General features: G+C 54.9%; 1 protein-coding gene across 4 annotated transcripts in view; it reads left to right on the forward strand.

The window, feature by feature from the left end:
- Positions 1 to 16,094, forward strand: part of LOC116957120 (uncharacterized) — a 76,548-nt gene that overhangs the window by 9,909 nt on the left and 50,545 nt on the right. For 3 of the 4 annotated variants that reach the window (XM_076055217.1, XM_076055216.1, XM_076055215.1), the window contains exon 2: positions 7,104 to 7,466. The exons of the other annotated variant lie outside the window; for it this stretch is intronic. In XM_076055217.1, coding sequence (XP_075911332.1) covers positions 7,109 to 7,466 — 358 coding nt within the window. In that variant the 5' untranslated portion in view covers positions 7,104 to 7,108. The remainder of the gene's footprint in view (positions 1 to 7,103; positions 7,467 to 16,094) is intronic. 4 annotated transcript variants of the gene reach the window in all.

Consider the following 16,094-nt stretch of genomic DNA (forward strand, 5'->3'; position numbering starts at 1 on the left):
CGATCCCACCCCTGCCGCTGTATATTTAGAGTTTGCGTGTCTCTCATCATCATCATCATCACGGTGGCTAGGAGATGTTGACTACCTCGCCTGGTACGCAGGAGGTCGTGGGTTCGATCCCGACCCGGCCGCTGTTTATTTGGAGTTTGTGTGTCTGTCATCATCATCGTCATCATCACGGTGGCTAGGAGATGTTGACTACGTCGCCTGCTACGCAGGAGGTCGTGGGTTCGATCCCGACCCTGCCGCTGTATATTTAAAGTTTGCGCGTCTTTCTCTCTCTCTCTACCCCCGTGGTGGCGGCGTGGATTTGTCTCCGAGTCCTACCAAAGTTTTCCCTCCACGTTTCCAATCGACGTCACCACGGCGTTCAGGGTGTTCGCCTGCTCCTGCTGCTGCTTCTGCTGCTGCTATCCATTGTCCGTACGATGATGACAATGAGGACGACGAAGCCTGCCACTTGGTCGAGCTGCTCTCAGGTTGCGATGGGCAGGTGCTTGCTGCTGACAACAGAGCTAGTCAACAGCTCACTGAGAGGCCTTCCTAACCAGGTGATGCGGAAAATAACTTAGGTGTAGTGTGGGTCCCTGTGTGTGGGTCTCTGTGTGTGTAGGTCTCTGTGTGTGGGGGTCTCTGTGTGTCTCTGTGTGTGTGTGTCTCTGTGTGTGTGGGTCTCTGTGTGTGTGGGTCTCTGTGTGTGTGGGTCTCTGTGTGTGTGGGTCTCTGTGTGTGTGTCTCAGTGGGTCTCTGTGTGTGGGTCTCTGTGCGTGGGTCTCTGTGTGTGGGTCTCTGTGTGTGGGTCTCTGTGTGTGGGTCTCTGTGTGTGTGTCTCTGTGGGTCTCTGTGTGTGTGTCTCTGTGGGTCTCTGTGTGTGGGTCTCTGTGTGGGTCTCTTTGTGTGTGGGGGTCTCTGTGTGTGTGGGTCTCTGTGTGTGGGGGTCTCTGTGTGTGGGTCTCTGTGTGTGTGGGTCTCGAATGTGTGTGTGGGTCTCTGTGTGTGGGTCTCTGTGTGTGTGGGTCTCTGTGTGTGTGGGTCTCTGTGCGTCGGTCTCTGTGGGTCTCTGTGTGTGGGTCTCTGTGTGTGGGGGTCTCTGTGTGTGTGTGTCTCTGTGCGTGAGTCTCTGTGTGTGGGTCTCTATGGGTTTCTGATGGTAATTTTTAGTCTCTGCTTCTATGAGTCTCGGGTCACTGTGGGTCTCTATGGGTCTCTGTGGGTCTCTATGGGTCTCTATGGGTCTCGATGGGTCTCTATGGGCCTCTATGGGTCTCTATGGGTCTCTGTGGGTCTCGATGGGTCTCCGTGAGTGTGGATCTCTGTGGGTCGGTAGGTCTCTCTCGGTCTCTGTGGGTCTCTGTGGGTCTCTGTGGGTCTCTGTGGGTCTCGATGGGTCTCCGTGGGTGTGGATCTCTGTGGGTTGATAGGTCTCTCTCGGTCTCTATGGGTCTCTGTGGGTCTCTGTGGGTCTCTGTGGGTCTCTATGGGTCTCTGTGGGTCTCTATGGGTCTCTGTGGGTCTCGATGGGTCTCCGTGGGTGTGGATCTCTGTGGGTCGGTAGGTCTCTCTCGGTCTCTCTCGGTCTCTATGGGTCTCTGTGGGTCTCTGTGGGTATCTATGGGTCTCTGGGTCTCTAAGGGTCTCTGTGGGTCTCTATGGGTCTCTATGGGCCTCTATGGGTCTCTGTGGGTCTCTATGGGTCTCTGTGGGTCTCTCTCTCCCAGTGGTCTCGTGGATTTATTTTCTCAAAGTCCTTCGATTTCCCCCCACCCCCACCCCTCCGTATTTATAATCGACGTCACGCGTTGAGAGCACTTGTTCTGCTGCTGTAAATGTCCACGTGGTGGTGGTGGTGGTGATGATGATGGTGGTGGTGATAAGCCAATTGGTTGAGCTGCGATTTGTGACTGCCAGAATCACGTGGCATGTCGGTAAGGGCCCTATACCCGGTGTCATAAAAAATGACAGTTGGTAGATTTTGATTTAAAGCTTTCGTGACTGCAACACAAGCAATCATCATTGCCTGATGATGATTGCTTGTGTAGCAGTCGAAACGTCGTGATAATTTTTTTGTTTTATGTGTTTTTTATGATACTACTACTACTGATGATGCTGATACTACTACTATTGATGATACTACCACTGATGATGATGCTGATACTACAACTGATGATGCTTCTACTGATGATACTACCACTGATGATGATGCTGATACTACTACTGATGATACTGCTACTGATGATACTACCACTGATGATACTACTACTGATGATACTACCACTGATGATACTACTACTGATGATACTACCACTGATGATACTACCACTGATGATACTACCACTGATGATACTACCACTGATGATACTACCACTGATGATACTACTACTGATGATGCAACTACTGATGATACTACTACTGATGATACACTACTGATGATACCACTACTGATGATACTACCACTGATGATACTACTACTGATGATACTACTACTGATGATACTATCACTGATGATACTACTGATGATACTACCACTGATGATACTACCACTGATGATACTACTACTGATGATACTACCACTGATGATACTACTACTGTTGATACTACCACTGATGATACTACTACTGATGATACTACTACTGATGATACTACCACTGATGATACTACTACTGATGATACTACTACTGATGATACTACCACTGATGATACTACTGATGATACAACCACTGATGATACTACTAATGATGATACAACTACTGATGATACTACTACTGATGATACTACCACTGATGATACTACTGATGATACAACCACTGATGATACTACTAATGATGATACAACTTCTGATGATACTACTACTGATGATACTACCACTGATGATACTACTACTGTTGATACTACCACTTATGATGCTACTGATGATACAACCACTGATGATACTACTAATGATGATACTACCACTGATGATACTACTGATGATACTACCACTGATGATACTACTGAAGATACTACCACTGATGATACTACCACTGATGATACTACTACTGATGATACTACCACTGATGATACTACCACTGATTATACTACTACTGATGATACTACTGATGATACTACCACTGATGATACTACTACTGATGATACTACTACTGATGATACTACCACTGATGATGCTACCACTGATGATGATACTACTACTACTGATGATACTACTACTGATGATTGCTTGTGTTGCAGTCGAAACGTCGTGATAATTTTATTGTTTTTTATTTTTATTATTGTATTGTTTCCCTTCTACGTGGTGACTTTACCGGAAGAGCCAAGATTATAGTTGGTAGCTTTACACTCCACTCGCAGGTCAGTGGCGTCAGTGATCAACGCTGCAGTGTTGTGTGGTCTCTCCGCTCAGCGCCGAGATCTTGACTACCTCGCCTGGTATACAGGAGGTCGTGGGTTCAATCCCAACCCTGCTGCTGCATATTTGGAGTCTGCGTGTCTCTCTTCCATCATCATCATCATCGTGGTGGCTAAAATATGTAAACTACCTCACCTGATATACATGATTTTTTAAATTTAATTTTTATTTAAAGCTTTCGTGACTGCAGGGATTCACATTCTTGGTTCTTTCGGTAAAGTCACCACCACGTAGAAGGGAAACAATAAAATAATAAAAATATAAAACAATAAAATTCTCACGACGTTTCGACTGCAACACAAGAAGCAATCATCATCAGTTGTGAACACCACTACAAGAAAATCTGATATACATGAGATCGTGGGTTCGATCCTAATGCTGCTGCTGTATATTTGGAGTCTGCGTGTCTCTCCCATCATCACCATCGCGGTGGCTAAAATATGTTAACTACCTCACCTGATATACATGAGATTGTGGGTTCGGTCCCAACGCTGCTGTTGTATATTTGGAGTCTGCATCTCTCTCCCATCATCATCACGGTGGCTAAAGTATGTTAACTACCTCACCTGATATACATGAGGTCGTGGGTTCGATCCCAACGCTGCTGTTGTATATTTGGAGTCTGCGTATCTCTCCCATCATCATCATCACGGTGGATAAAATATGTTAACTACCTCACCTGATATACATGAGTTTGTGGGTTTGATCCCAATGCTGCTGCTGTATATTTGGAGTCTGTGTGTCTCTCTCCCATCATCATCATCGCGGTGGCTAAAATATGTTAACTACCTCGCCTGATATACATGAGTTTGTGGGTTTGATCCCAACACTGCTGCTGTCTCTCTCCGTGCTCGCGTGGAGTGTGGATCTCTCAGGGTTTCTATAGGTCTTGTTGGGTCTCAGTCTCTATTAGTCTCTGGATCTCTATGGGTCTCTGTGGGTCTCTATGAGTCTCTGTGGGTCTCTATGAGTCTCTGTGGGTCTCTGTGGGTCTCTATGAGTCTCTGGATCTCTATGGGTTTCTATGAGTCTCTGGATCTCTATGGGTCTCTGTGGGTCTCTATGAGTCTCTAGATCTCTGTGGGTCTCTGTGGGTCTCTGTGGGTCTCTATGAGTCTCTGGATCTCTGTGGATCTCTGTGGGTCTCTATGAGTCTCTGGATCTCTATGGGTCTCTGTGGGTCTCTATGAGTCTCTGGATCTCTGTGGATCTCTGTGGGTCTCTATGAGTCTCTGGATCTCTATGGGTCTCTATGGGTCTCTGTGGGTCTCTATGAGTCTCTGGGTCTCTGTGGGTCTCTATGAGTCTCTGCATTTCTGTGGGTCTCTGTGGGTCTCTGTGGGTCTCTATGAGTCTCTGGATCTCTCTGGGTCTCTGTGGGTCTCTATGAGTCTCTGGATCTCTATGGGTCTCTATGGATCTCTATGGGTCTCTATGGATCTCTATGGGTCTCTGTGGGTCTCTATGAGTCTCTGGGTCTCTGTGGGTCTCTATGAGTCTCTGCATTTCTGTGGGTCTCTGTGGGTCTCTATGAGTCTCTAGATCTCTGTGGGTCTCTGTGGGTCTCTGTGGGTCTCTGTGGGTCTCTGTGGGTCTCTGTGGGTCTCTATGAGTCTCTGGGTCTCTATGGGTCTCTGTGGGTCTCTATGAGTCTCTGGGTCTCTGTGGGTCTCTAAGGGTCTCTATGGGTCTCTGTCGCTCTCTGCGGGTCTCTATGCGTCTCTATGGGTCTCTATGCGTCTCTGTGGATCTCTATGGGTCTCTGTGCGTCTCTATCGCTCTCTGTGGGTCTCTGTGCATCTCTATCGCTCTCTGCGGGTCTCTATGCGTCTCTGTGCGTCTCTATGGGTCTCTATGGGTCTCTGTGGGTCTCTATGCGTCTCTGGGTCTCTATGGGTCTCTGTGGGTCTCTGTGCGTCTCTGTGCGTCTCTATGGGTCTCTGCGGGTCTCTATGGGTCTCTGTGCGTCTCTATGGGTCTCTGTGGGTCTCTATGGGTCTCTGTGCGTCTCTATGGGTCTCCCTGGGGGCCTTACAACTGGTGAAATAAAAGTTTACAGCTTTACTGTCCACTTGCAGGCGAGCGGCGTCAATGATCAACCCCGCGGTGTTGTGGGGTCCCCCGCTCAGCGCCGCGGGTGGCACGTACTCAGGGTCACCGCAGTGGCTAGGAGATGTTAACTACCTCGCCTGATACACAGGAGGTCGTGGGTTCGATCACGACCCTGATGACTGCCTGCTGCTGCTGCTGTAGATTTGGAGTTTGCGTGTCTCTCTCATCGTCATCACGGTGGCTAGGAGATGTTAACTACCTCGCCTGGTACACAGGATGTCGTGGGTTCGATCACAACCCTGATGACTACCTGCTGCTGCTGTATATTTGGAGTTTGTGTCTGTCTCTCTCTCATCGTCATCACGGTGGCTAGGAGATGTTGACTACCTCGCCCGGTATATAGGATGTTGTGGGTTCGATTCCGACCCTGATGATTGCCTGCTGCTGCTGCTGTATATTTGGAGTCTGCGTGTCTCTCTCTCATCGTCATCACGGTGGCTAGGAGATGTTAACTACCTCGCCTGGTACACAGGAGGTCGTGGGTTCGATCACAACCCTGATGACTGCCTGCTGCTGCTGTATATTTGGAGTTTGTGTCTCGCTCATCGTCATCACGGTGGCTAGGAGATGTTGACTACCTCGCGTGGTACACAGGAGGTCGTGGGTTCGATCCCGACCCTGAGGATGCCTGCTGCCGCTGTATATTTGGAGTCTGCGTCTCTCTCTCGTCGGCCCTCCTTGCGAGCAGTCGCCGTCGGCATACTTCGGACGGACTTCCGGGCCGGCCGGATGAACCCTTGGGGTCGCGTCGCGACCTCGGAAGATTCCGTCGAGCCGATTAAAGTTTCGGTTCGAGCGCTTTTGTTGCCCGAGGACCGGTGCGTCGTTGCCGCCCTGCACCGGTGCCGCCCCGCGTGTCTTGTCTTGGGGGGGGGGGCGGTACGTCAGGAGGCCGTGCCGAAGGCCGTCGGGGGGGCCGTCGGCGAGAGGCCTGAAGAGTCGCCGCGCCGGACCGTGCGTCTACTCGTAGGGGGGCGGACACGGCGGACTTTGGCCGATGGTTGCGCTACGTTTGGAACTACGACCTTTGGCCTTTTCTCGTCTTTGTCGTCATCCGCGTCGTCGTCAACGCCGTCCACGTAATCCGCGTCGTCATTGTCGTCGTCGTCATTGTCGTCGTCGTCATTGTCGTCGTCATTGTCATCGCCATTGTGATTGTCGTGATCATTATCATTGTCGTCGTCATCTTCGTCATTGTTGTCATCGTCATTGTCGTAATCATTATCACTGTCGTCATTGTCGCCGTCGTCATTGTCATCGCCATTGTCGTGATCATCGCCATTGTGGTGATCATCGCCATTGTCGTGACCATTATCATTGTCGTCGTCATCTTCGTCATTGTCGTCATTGTCGTCATTGTCGTCATTGTCGTCATCGTCATTGTCGTGATCATTATCACTGTCATCGTCATCTTCGTCATCGTCGTCATCTTCGTCATCTTCGTCATCGTCATCATCGTCATCGTCGTCATTGTCATCATCGTCATTGTCATCGTCATTGTCATCGTCGTCATCGATGTCACCATCGTTGCTTCCCCCCTCCCCCCTCCCCCCCCTGCTCCCCCACCAACCCACCCCCCACCCCGCAGGCCCCATGGACCCGGCCCGTAACAACGAGCCGCTGCAGTTCAACCACGCCAAGGGTCCCGTGGTGATCGAGGGGGCCGACGGGCCCCCCGATCCGGCCCCCGACCGCTCGCGCAAGCGCAGGATGTCGCCCGCCAAAGCGCCGCCGCCGCCGCCGCCGGCGGCCAAGCGCGGCAGCCCCCCAACGGGGGGCGGAGGTGGTGGCGGGGCGGCAGGGAAAATGGCCGTGGGTGGCGGTGGCGGTGGTGCCGGTGGTGCCGGTGGTGCCGGTGGTGCCGGTGGTGCCGGCGGCGGCGGCGGCGGCGGCGGCGTGTGGTCCAAGCAGGCCTTGCTGGGACCCAGCCACGGCTTCGTTGGCCACCACAGTACGTCCGCAGGGGAGCGGGGAACTTTCACGCTTGGCGCCAGCTCCGCCCCCCCTCGCCAGCTCCGCCCACCTCGTCCCCCAGCTCCGCCCCCCTCGTCCCCCTGCTCCGCCCCCCTCGTCCCCCTGCTCCGCCCCCCTCGTCCCCCTGCTCCGCCCCCCTCGTCCCCCTGCTCCGCCCCCCTCTCTAGCTCCGCCCCCCTCTTCCCCCTGCTCCGCCCCCCTCTCCAGCTCCACCCCCCTCGTCCCCCTGCCCCGCCCCCCTCTCCGCTCCGCCCCCCTCTCCAGCCCCGCCCCCTCTCCAGCTCCGCCCCCCTCGTCCCCCTGCTCCGCCCCCCTCTCCAGCTCCGCCCCCCTCGTCCCCCAGCCCCGCCCCCTCGTCCCCCAGCTCCGCCCCCCTCGTCCCCCTGCTCCGCCCCCCTCTCCAGCTCCGCCCCCCTCGTCCCCCTGCTCCGCCCCCCCCTCCAGCTCCGCCCCCCCTCCAGCTCCGCCCCCCCTCCAGCTCCGCCCCCCTCGTCCCCCTGCTCCACCCCCCTCTCCATCTCCGCCCCCCCTCCAGCTCCACCCCCCTCCTCCTCCTCCTGCTCCTCCTCACCGTCGTCACCGCCCCCCCCCGTTCTCCTTGCGAGCAGTCGCCCCCTTTCAGCTCCTCCTCCCCGCCACGCCCCCTTGCACTCGAACAAACTCCGCCCCCCTCCCGCGCGCGGGAAGCGAGAAGCACCGTCGCCACGTCCAGCTTCCAATTGCCGCTCCCACCAAACTTCCCTCTCCCGTAACGCCGTCCCCTGTGCAGAGCGCCTCGGATATTCGGCGCTGTGTATGTAAATATAAGACGGAAGGTGATTTTTAAGAAGGAAACGGGAGCAGGATTTATCCACAACTCTGGCTGTCGCCTGATGATGCCGGTCGTAATTACTGGCGAAACGTCACGGTACTCGAATTGTGAATGTAGTAGTGGGTTTAACTCTCCAACACACAGCAACCGGTTAGTGCTGTACTAGTAACGAATTGTAAATGTTGTAGTGGGTTTAACTCTCCAACACACACCAACCGGTTAGTGCTGTACTAGTAACGAATTGTAAATGTTGTAGTGGGTTTAACTCTCCAACACACAGCAACCGGTTAGCGCTGTACTAGTAAGGAATTGTAAATGTAGTAGTGGGTTTAACTCTCCAACACACAGCAACCAGTTAGTGCTGTACTAGTAACGAATTGTAAATGTTGTAGTGGGTTTAACTCTCCAACACACACCAACCGGTTAGTGCTGTACTAGTAACGAATTGTGAATGTTGTAGTGGGTTTAACTCTCCAACACACAGCAACCGGTTAGTGCTGTACTAGTAACGAATTGTAAATGTTGTAGTGGGTTTAACTCTCCAACACACAGCAACCGGTTAGTGCTGTACTAGTAACGAATTGTAAATGTTGTAGTGGGTTTAACTCTCCAACACACACCAACCGGTTAGTGCTGTACTAGTAACGAATTGTAAATGTTGTAGTGGGTTTAACTCTCCAACACACAGCAACCGGTTAGTGCTGTACTAGTAACGAATTGTAAATGTTGTAGTGGGTTTAACTCTCCAACACACAGCAACCGGTTAGTGCTGTACTAGTAACGAATTGTAAATGTTGTAGTGGGTTTAACTCTCCAACACACAGCAACCGGTTAGCGCTGTACTAGTAAGGAATTGTAAATGTAGTAGTGGGTTTAATTCTCCAACCCACAGCAACCGGTTAGTGCTGTACTAGTAACGAATTGTAAATGTTGTAGTGGGTTTAACTCTCCAACCCACAGCAACCGGTTAGTGCTGTACTAGTGTAGTGGGTTCCAGGACACGGAGACGGCAGAATAGAAGCAGCATTATTTATTTAAACCTTAACAAGGGTTACACTAGAAGGGGTAGCGGCCCCTCCACCCGTATAACTCAGGAACACACCCCAGGCTCTCTAGCCTAAGCTCTAGGCTCCCAGTTCCTCCTGGTAGGGCTCTAAGGGAGGCTATCAGATCCGGCCCTGGTTAGGCACAGATCTCGGCACCCCGCCGACCAGACCGGCCCTTAGAAGGACTCTGACTCTGGGGCTCTGGGGCCGCACCACTGGCTTGCTGTGCCGGCCCTGAAAAGGGCAGCGGTCACAGGCGTTCCAGGGTCTCACCTAGCTGGCCTTCTTTCTTCACTGGTTGCTTCAGCCTCGGGCCCCACACTCTGCCCCGAGCTCCCTGGCTCCCCGCACTTTATGCCCACTGGAGCCTTAGCGGACGTTGTTGTAGCCACCAAGGTGTGGGTGAACCATACCTTCCCGTGCCATGTGTTTATTCCCCATAGCACCCTTACATCACCCCCTCCCGTGTAACCCGCAGCCGTCCCGGCTGCAACAATACTCGAACAATAAACACAACAAACCCCCATCCGTGCGTGCCTCATAAGAACGAACACCCCAATAAATAACCCAACGCACCTATACAAAATTACACTATATACACATATACATTGTACCCCCCCCCCCCATCAACGCAGCAAGAAAACTTAACAGTGAACAACAAGAGTAACAAGAACCATTATTACAACAAGCGGCGCGTTTTGGCGCGAGTCCGTTTTGCGGGTCCATCGTAGGGGGAGGGTCCGGTCGGCCCGGCAGTGGGCACCGGCTGTGCAGGTGCACCGTCTTCCGTCACCCCGGAAGGGCAAACTCCGTCCCCACCGGGTGGCGCAGGTGCGCTGGAAGCCGTCATTCTTGAGGCGCCTGAAGGTGGAACAGTTAGCGAAGCATCAGGGGCAGGCGACGAAGACGCCGTCCGGGAGTCAGCGGACACATCACATGCTCGGCCTGTGTAATGTGGTGGAGGGACGCGCGGCGCCACAAACGGCTTCAGACGCGAGGGGTGTACGTACCAGCGGCGTTTCCCCCACTGGATACGAACGCACTGCGGCCGCATAACCTTCACAATAACCACAGGGCCCCTCCAAGGCCGCAACAATTTCGCCGAGGTCGCCAACGGCACCTGAGGGCAGTGCAGCCAGGCTTGATCGCCTGGCTTCCACGCATGTGTGCGTGATTGGCGCGATCGCAACCTCTCGTTGGCCTTCTGCCGAGAGGAAGAGTTTTGGGCCGCTGCCTCCCCCGCCTCGGTCAACCTCAGGATATTAAATTTAACGTGGTCGGCCAATTTCGATTTTCTGCTGGTTTCCGAGACGCGGAGCTGAGTCGCAATTGGTGGGTCAACGTCGCGACCGTACATCAAAAAGAACGGCGAGAAGCCGGTTGCCGCGTGAGGAGCCATTCTATAGGCGGCCAAAACCCCCGGAATGTGAAGGTCCCAATCGGTCTGGGAGTCGCACACCTGGTGACACAACATAGATGTGAGCGTCCTATGCAGCCGCTCCACTATGCCATCGGTTTGTGGGTGATAGGGGGAAGTACGAATCTTTTTCGTACCAAGAAGCGCACACACCTCGTGCAGAAGGACGCCAGAGAAGTTCTTCCCTTGGTCAGTCAGCAGCTGTTCGGGAGCACCCTTGTCGAGGACATAGCCCTGGACAAAGGCCTCGGCAACGGCTGCTGCTGACTGGTTAGCGAGAGGCCATGCCATAGGCCATCGGGTGAAATATTCCACGCCAACCAGCAGGTACTTGTTACCCGTAGGGGTCGCAGGGAAGGGCCCCAATATATCGAGTGCAACGAGTTCCGTTAACCCGAGAGACCGTGATAGATTGTAGCGGTGGGCAGGCGCCTTTCGCTGGTGGTTTTCGTTGGGCGCACTGAGTGCATGCACCCAGGAGGTCATCCACATCCCTTGCCATACCCGGCCAGAAGAAATCCAGCTGGAGCACGGCAAGGGTCTTGTGGGTCCCCAGGTGCAAAAGCCGCTCGTGTGCGGCCCAAACGGCCTTACCCCGCAAAGCGGATGGCACCACAAGCCTGTGACGGCAGGCCCTCCCATCCCAATGCATTAGGAGCCCCTGGAGCAGCCCGTACAAATCAATCCCCGCGACCCCCCGCACGGAACCCCCTGCGCGACGACGCAACGCGAGGAGGGATGCGTCCTCCATCTGGAGGCGCCCCCATTCCGCAACGGACAACCCCAGCAAGGAGTCCGCACCTCCCTCCCCGACAGGACCCTCAGGCAAGGGGTCCTCAGTGGCAGCAGCGAGAACCGGGATATCTAAGGGGGGGGCTATCCTCTGGCGGCTTACAACGCCCCGATCCCCTGAGACAAGCGCAATCTGAGGCGGGCGGCAGGCGAGACAGCGCATCCGCATTAGTGTGCCGAGCACCCTTCCGATATGTGGTCGTGAAATCATAATCCTGAAGGATTTCGAGCCATCGGGACAATTGCCCCGAAGGCTGCGTCACCCGCAAGGCATATTGTAATGCCGCATGGTCCGTACGGACAGTGAAATGCCGACCGTACAGGTATGGGCGATACTGTTGCATAAAAAATACAATAGCCAAGAGTTCCCGACGCGTGACGCAGTATCTCTGTTCCGCCGGAGACAAAACCCTACTGCCATAAGCCACGACGCGTTCCACACCACAGATCACCTGTGAGAGCACACCCCCAATGCCCGTATTGCTGGCGTCTGTATCGAGCAGGAAGGGTTCCGAAAAATCGGGGTAGCTCAATGGAGGGGCCCGCACGAGAGCGTCGCGAAGGGAACAAAAAGCGACCTCCTCCTCCTGGCCCCAGTGAAATTTCACTCCCTTCGCCGTCAGAGCGTGTAAGGGCTTAGCAATGGTCGCGAAATCCGCAACGAACCGCCGGTAATAAGACGCAAATCCAATGAAACTCCTGACCTCAGCCACCGGGGTGGGGGCTGGCCAGGAGCTGACACACTGCGTCTTTGCGGGATCGGTGGATATGCCCGAGCGGCTGCCGATGTGCCCCAAATAGCGTACGGATTCCCGTAGCAGGTGGCACTTTTGCGGCTTAAATTTCAAATTCGCAGCACGGCGTGCAAGCGCAAAAGGTGTTCGTCAAATGTCTTGCTGAACACGATGACGTCATCCAGATAGATCAAACAGACGTTCCACTGTAAGCCAGCCAAAACCAGTTCCATAAGGCGCTGAAATGTCGCCGGAGCGGAGTGTAATCCCATAGGTAACCGGTTAAATTGGAATAGGCCGTGTGGTGTGCGAAACGCAGTCTTTGGCTTGGACTCATGATCCAATGGGAGTTGCCAGAATCCGGATAACAAGTCCAACGTAGAAAAAAAACGTGCGCAAGCCAGAGCATCCAGAGATTCGTCCATCCGGGGAAGTGGATACGCGTCGGCCACGGAGATCTTATTAAGGCGGCGAAAATCCACACAGAATCGCAAGGACCCATCGTGCTTTTTGACAAGCACTATGGGTGCTCCCCATGGACTGGTGGAAGGGGCTATAATGTCTGCAGCCAGCATGTCATCCACTGCCGATTTGACATGATCTTTTTCGGCCGGACTTAACCGAAAAGGATTCTGGCGTACCGGGGCATTGTCACCCGTGTCAATGTGGTGACGCAACAATTTCGTGCACCCAATGTCATATTTGTGTTTACTAAAGACATCGGAAAATTCCGTCAGAAGGGTGCGTAGGCCAGCACGCTGGGAGTCGGACAGATCACTCGTGCCCGAACATAGTGCGTCCATCCAACTATCGTCCCCCTCAGAATGCGGTTGAGCCAGAGGATCGGTCCCCACATTACCCATAACCGTGTCTACCACGGGGACCGGCGTCGCGTGCGCGAGCACAGTTCCCTGAGGAACGACGGCCGTCTGTACGCCAACGTTAAGGACGAGGATAAACGGGTCATCGCTCCCCTTAACGAGCGTTTGAGCGGCCACTAGATCCAGCCCGTTTTCCCCAGCCCTCGAGTGCCCTAACAGAATTCCCTGGTCCAGAACACCGGGCACGAAAGGCCGACGCAAGCGAAGGGGCACGAGCATTTGCGCCCCGGGAGGTACACGCACCGTCCGAGTGACGAACGCTTGTATCGACGCGCACGCTGCCCTTGAGGTGACAGGGGAAGGCAGGAATGTTACCCGTCGGCCCGAGGGAAGCTCGATGCAACCCTGATCAATTAGAATTTTAATCGGCATTTTGCCCAAAAAGTCCGTCCCCAACAAGCACGGAACCGCCAGCGAGGACGAGACTAATATCGGCCCGGAGAGTTTGATATCGCCAATGCAAATTTGTGCTCGAATTTGGCCTATGATGCCCAGCGAACCCCCGTTCGCTGCGTAACACGGAACGCTGACTGGGAGCAAGGGGCGGCTTTGACCGGGAAGAATATTATAAATCAAGTCTGACACAATGGTCGCCGAAGCTCCCGTATCGAAGAGGATACGCACCTCGACCCCGTCAATGCGACCCGCGACCACGGACGAGCCTGCCGACGCAGCAACAATGCGGTGGGCCAATTCCGTCCACTGCCCCGGCCCGAGCACCCTCTCGACCCCGCCGCCACCCAACAAACCAATGGGCGTACCCCGAGGCCCGTACACCGAAACGCGCGAGGTGGGGACAGGTGTGTGCACAGGCCGAGCATTTGGGGTGCCGCGACTTGCCGGGTTGCGATGCGGAGGCCTGTAGGCTGGAGCGCCGTCCGACCGTCCCGGCTGTCATTGACGAGGCGCCCGGCATTCCGCAGCCACGTGGCCCTTGCGGCCACAGTTGTAGCACGTGATGAGCGCCTTGGGGTGCTCCTGGCGATCCAGTGTTGTCCGAGCCGGCCTCCCTCCGGATCTCCACTCCACCGGGCGAATCGCCGCGAAGACCTCCTCGGAGGGGGGGATGGTCGGCGTCCCAGCGCACACCGCAGCTGCGCCCTTGGGGACGAGAGGTGATCGACGCTGCGCTATCTGGTGCGCGTGGATGTGTCTTGCTGCCCGCAAGGAGCACATGTCCGCGTTTTCCTCTGCGACGATGACGATCTGTAGCTCCTGGGCCAACGCCAGGAGCTTCTCCGTCACCATCGTGTCCACCCCTTCGCCGTCCATCCGCGGGAAAGCCGCTTTTGCGAGGGCCAGGAGAGCCGTGCGATACGCCAGCGGTGGCTCCTTCTGGCCCCTGCACCGCTCGTGGAAGAGTTTGCGGCAGTCCGACGATGGCCCGTAGACTATGGTGAGGACCTGGAGCGCCGACTGTAGCGTAGATCGCGTTGATCTGGGAGCTGTGATGAGCGTAGCAAGGGCGTCATCGTCCAGCATGGCCGGTAGCGCACTCAACGCCTCATTGTCCGTCCAGCCAGCCATCTCTTGATGAGCGAGAAAGCGGTGTTGAAAGGCCCCCCAGTCGCCGCCGTCTGAAACGAACTCCTTCAACACCGGCAGGCGTTGTTGAAACGATGGCTTCGTCTCTGAGAGGTGCCGCGCGCCATCTCCGGCCTTTCCGCCGGTGATAGAGGGGCTGGGGACACCCTTCGGCGGTCGCGCAGGTAATGACGATGCGCCCGCCGATTGGTCCTGACAGCGGGTGTCCGTTGGTGATGACGTCACCACCGCTGATTGGCCCACAGCGTCCACGTGGAGCTGCGACCCTCCAATCGCCGTGGCGGACACTGTCATGGCGGCAAATCCGAAATCTGGTGGCTGTGTTTCGGCGGGAATGGCCGTTGAACGGCGTTCGTCTCTCTGCCGCCTTTGCGCCCGCAGCCCCACGCGGTTGATTTCCTCCAGCGTGGAAGCCGCGGCATACAGCAGCTCAGCCAGTCGAGAGTGAGCCGCCTGCAACCCGTCCTCCATCGGCGGCCACTCCTCCAGCGGCGGCTGTTGTTGGGGCGTCTGGGGCATCCCAGGATCGTCGGCCGCGGCCTCTGGCGCAATCCCAGGCGAGCCGTCCTCCTCCTGGGGTTCCTGTGATCGGTTTGTACTCCTTGTGTCCATTTTAAGACCACTTCTGACACCAGTTGTAGTGGGTTCCAGGGCACGGAGACGGCAGAATAGAAGCAGCACTATTTATTTAAACCTTAACAAGGGTTACACTAGAAGGGGTAGCGGCCCCTCCACCCGTATAACTCAGGAACACACCCCAGGCTCTCTAGCCTAAGCTCTAGGCTCCCAGTTCCTCCTGGTAGGGCTCTAAGAGAGGCTATCAGATCCGGCCCTGGTTAGGCACAGATCTTGGCACCCCGCCGACCAGACCGGCCCTTAGAAGGACTCTGACTCTGGGGCTCTGGGGCCGAACCACTGGCTTGCTGTGCCGGCCCTGAAAAGGGCAGCGGTCACAGGCGTTCCAGGGTCTCACCTAGCTGGCCTTCTTTCTTCACTGGTTGCTTCAGCCTCGGGCCCCACACTCTGCCTCGAGCTCCCTGGCTCCCCGCACTTTATACCCACTGGAGCCTTAGCGGACGTTGTTGTAGCCACCAAGGTGTGGGTGAACCACACCTTCCCGTGCCATGTGTTTATTCCCCATAGCACCCCTACACTAGTAACGAATTGTAAATGTTGTAGTGGGTTTAACTCTCCAACACACAGCAACCGGTTAGCGCTGTACTAGTAACGAATTGTAAATGTAGTAGTGGGTTTAATTCTCCAACACACAGCAACCAGTTAGTGCTGTACTAGTAACGAATTGTCACTGTAGTAGTGGGTTTAACTCTCCAACACACAGCAACCGGTTAGTGCTGTACTAGTAACGAATTGTAAATGTT

The sequence above is a fragment of the Petromyzon marinus genome, chromosome 70 (genome assembly GCF_048934315.1).
Source record: "Petromyzon marinus isolate PM22_M1 ecotype Great Lakes invasive population chromosome 70, UKy_Petmar_22M1.pri1.0, whole genome shotgun sequence".
Taxonomy (NCBI): Eukaryota; Metazoa; Chordata; class Hyperoartia; order Petromyzontiformes; family Petromyzontidae; genus Petromyzon; species Petromyzon marinus.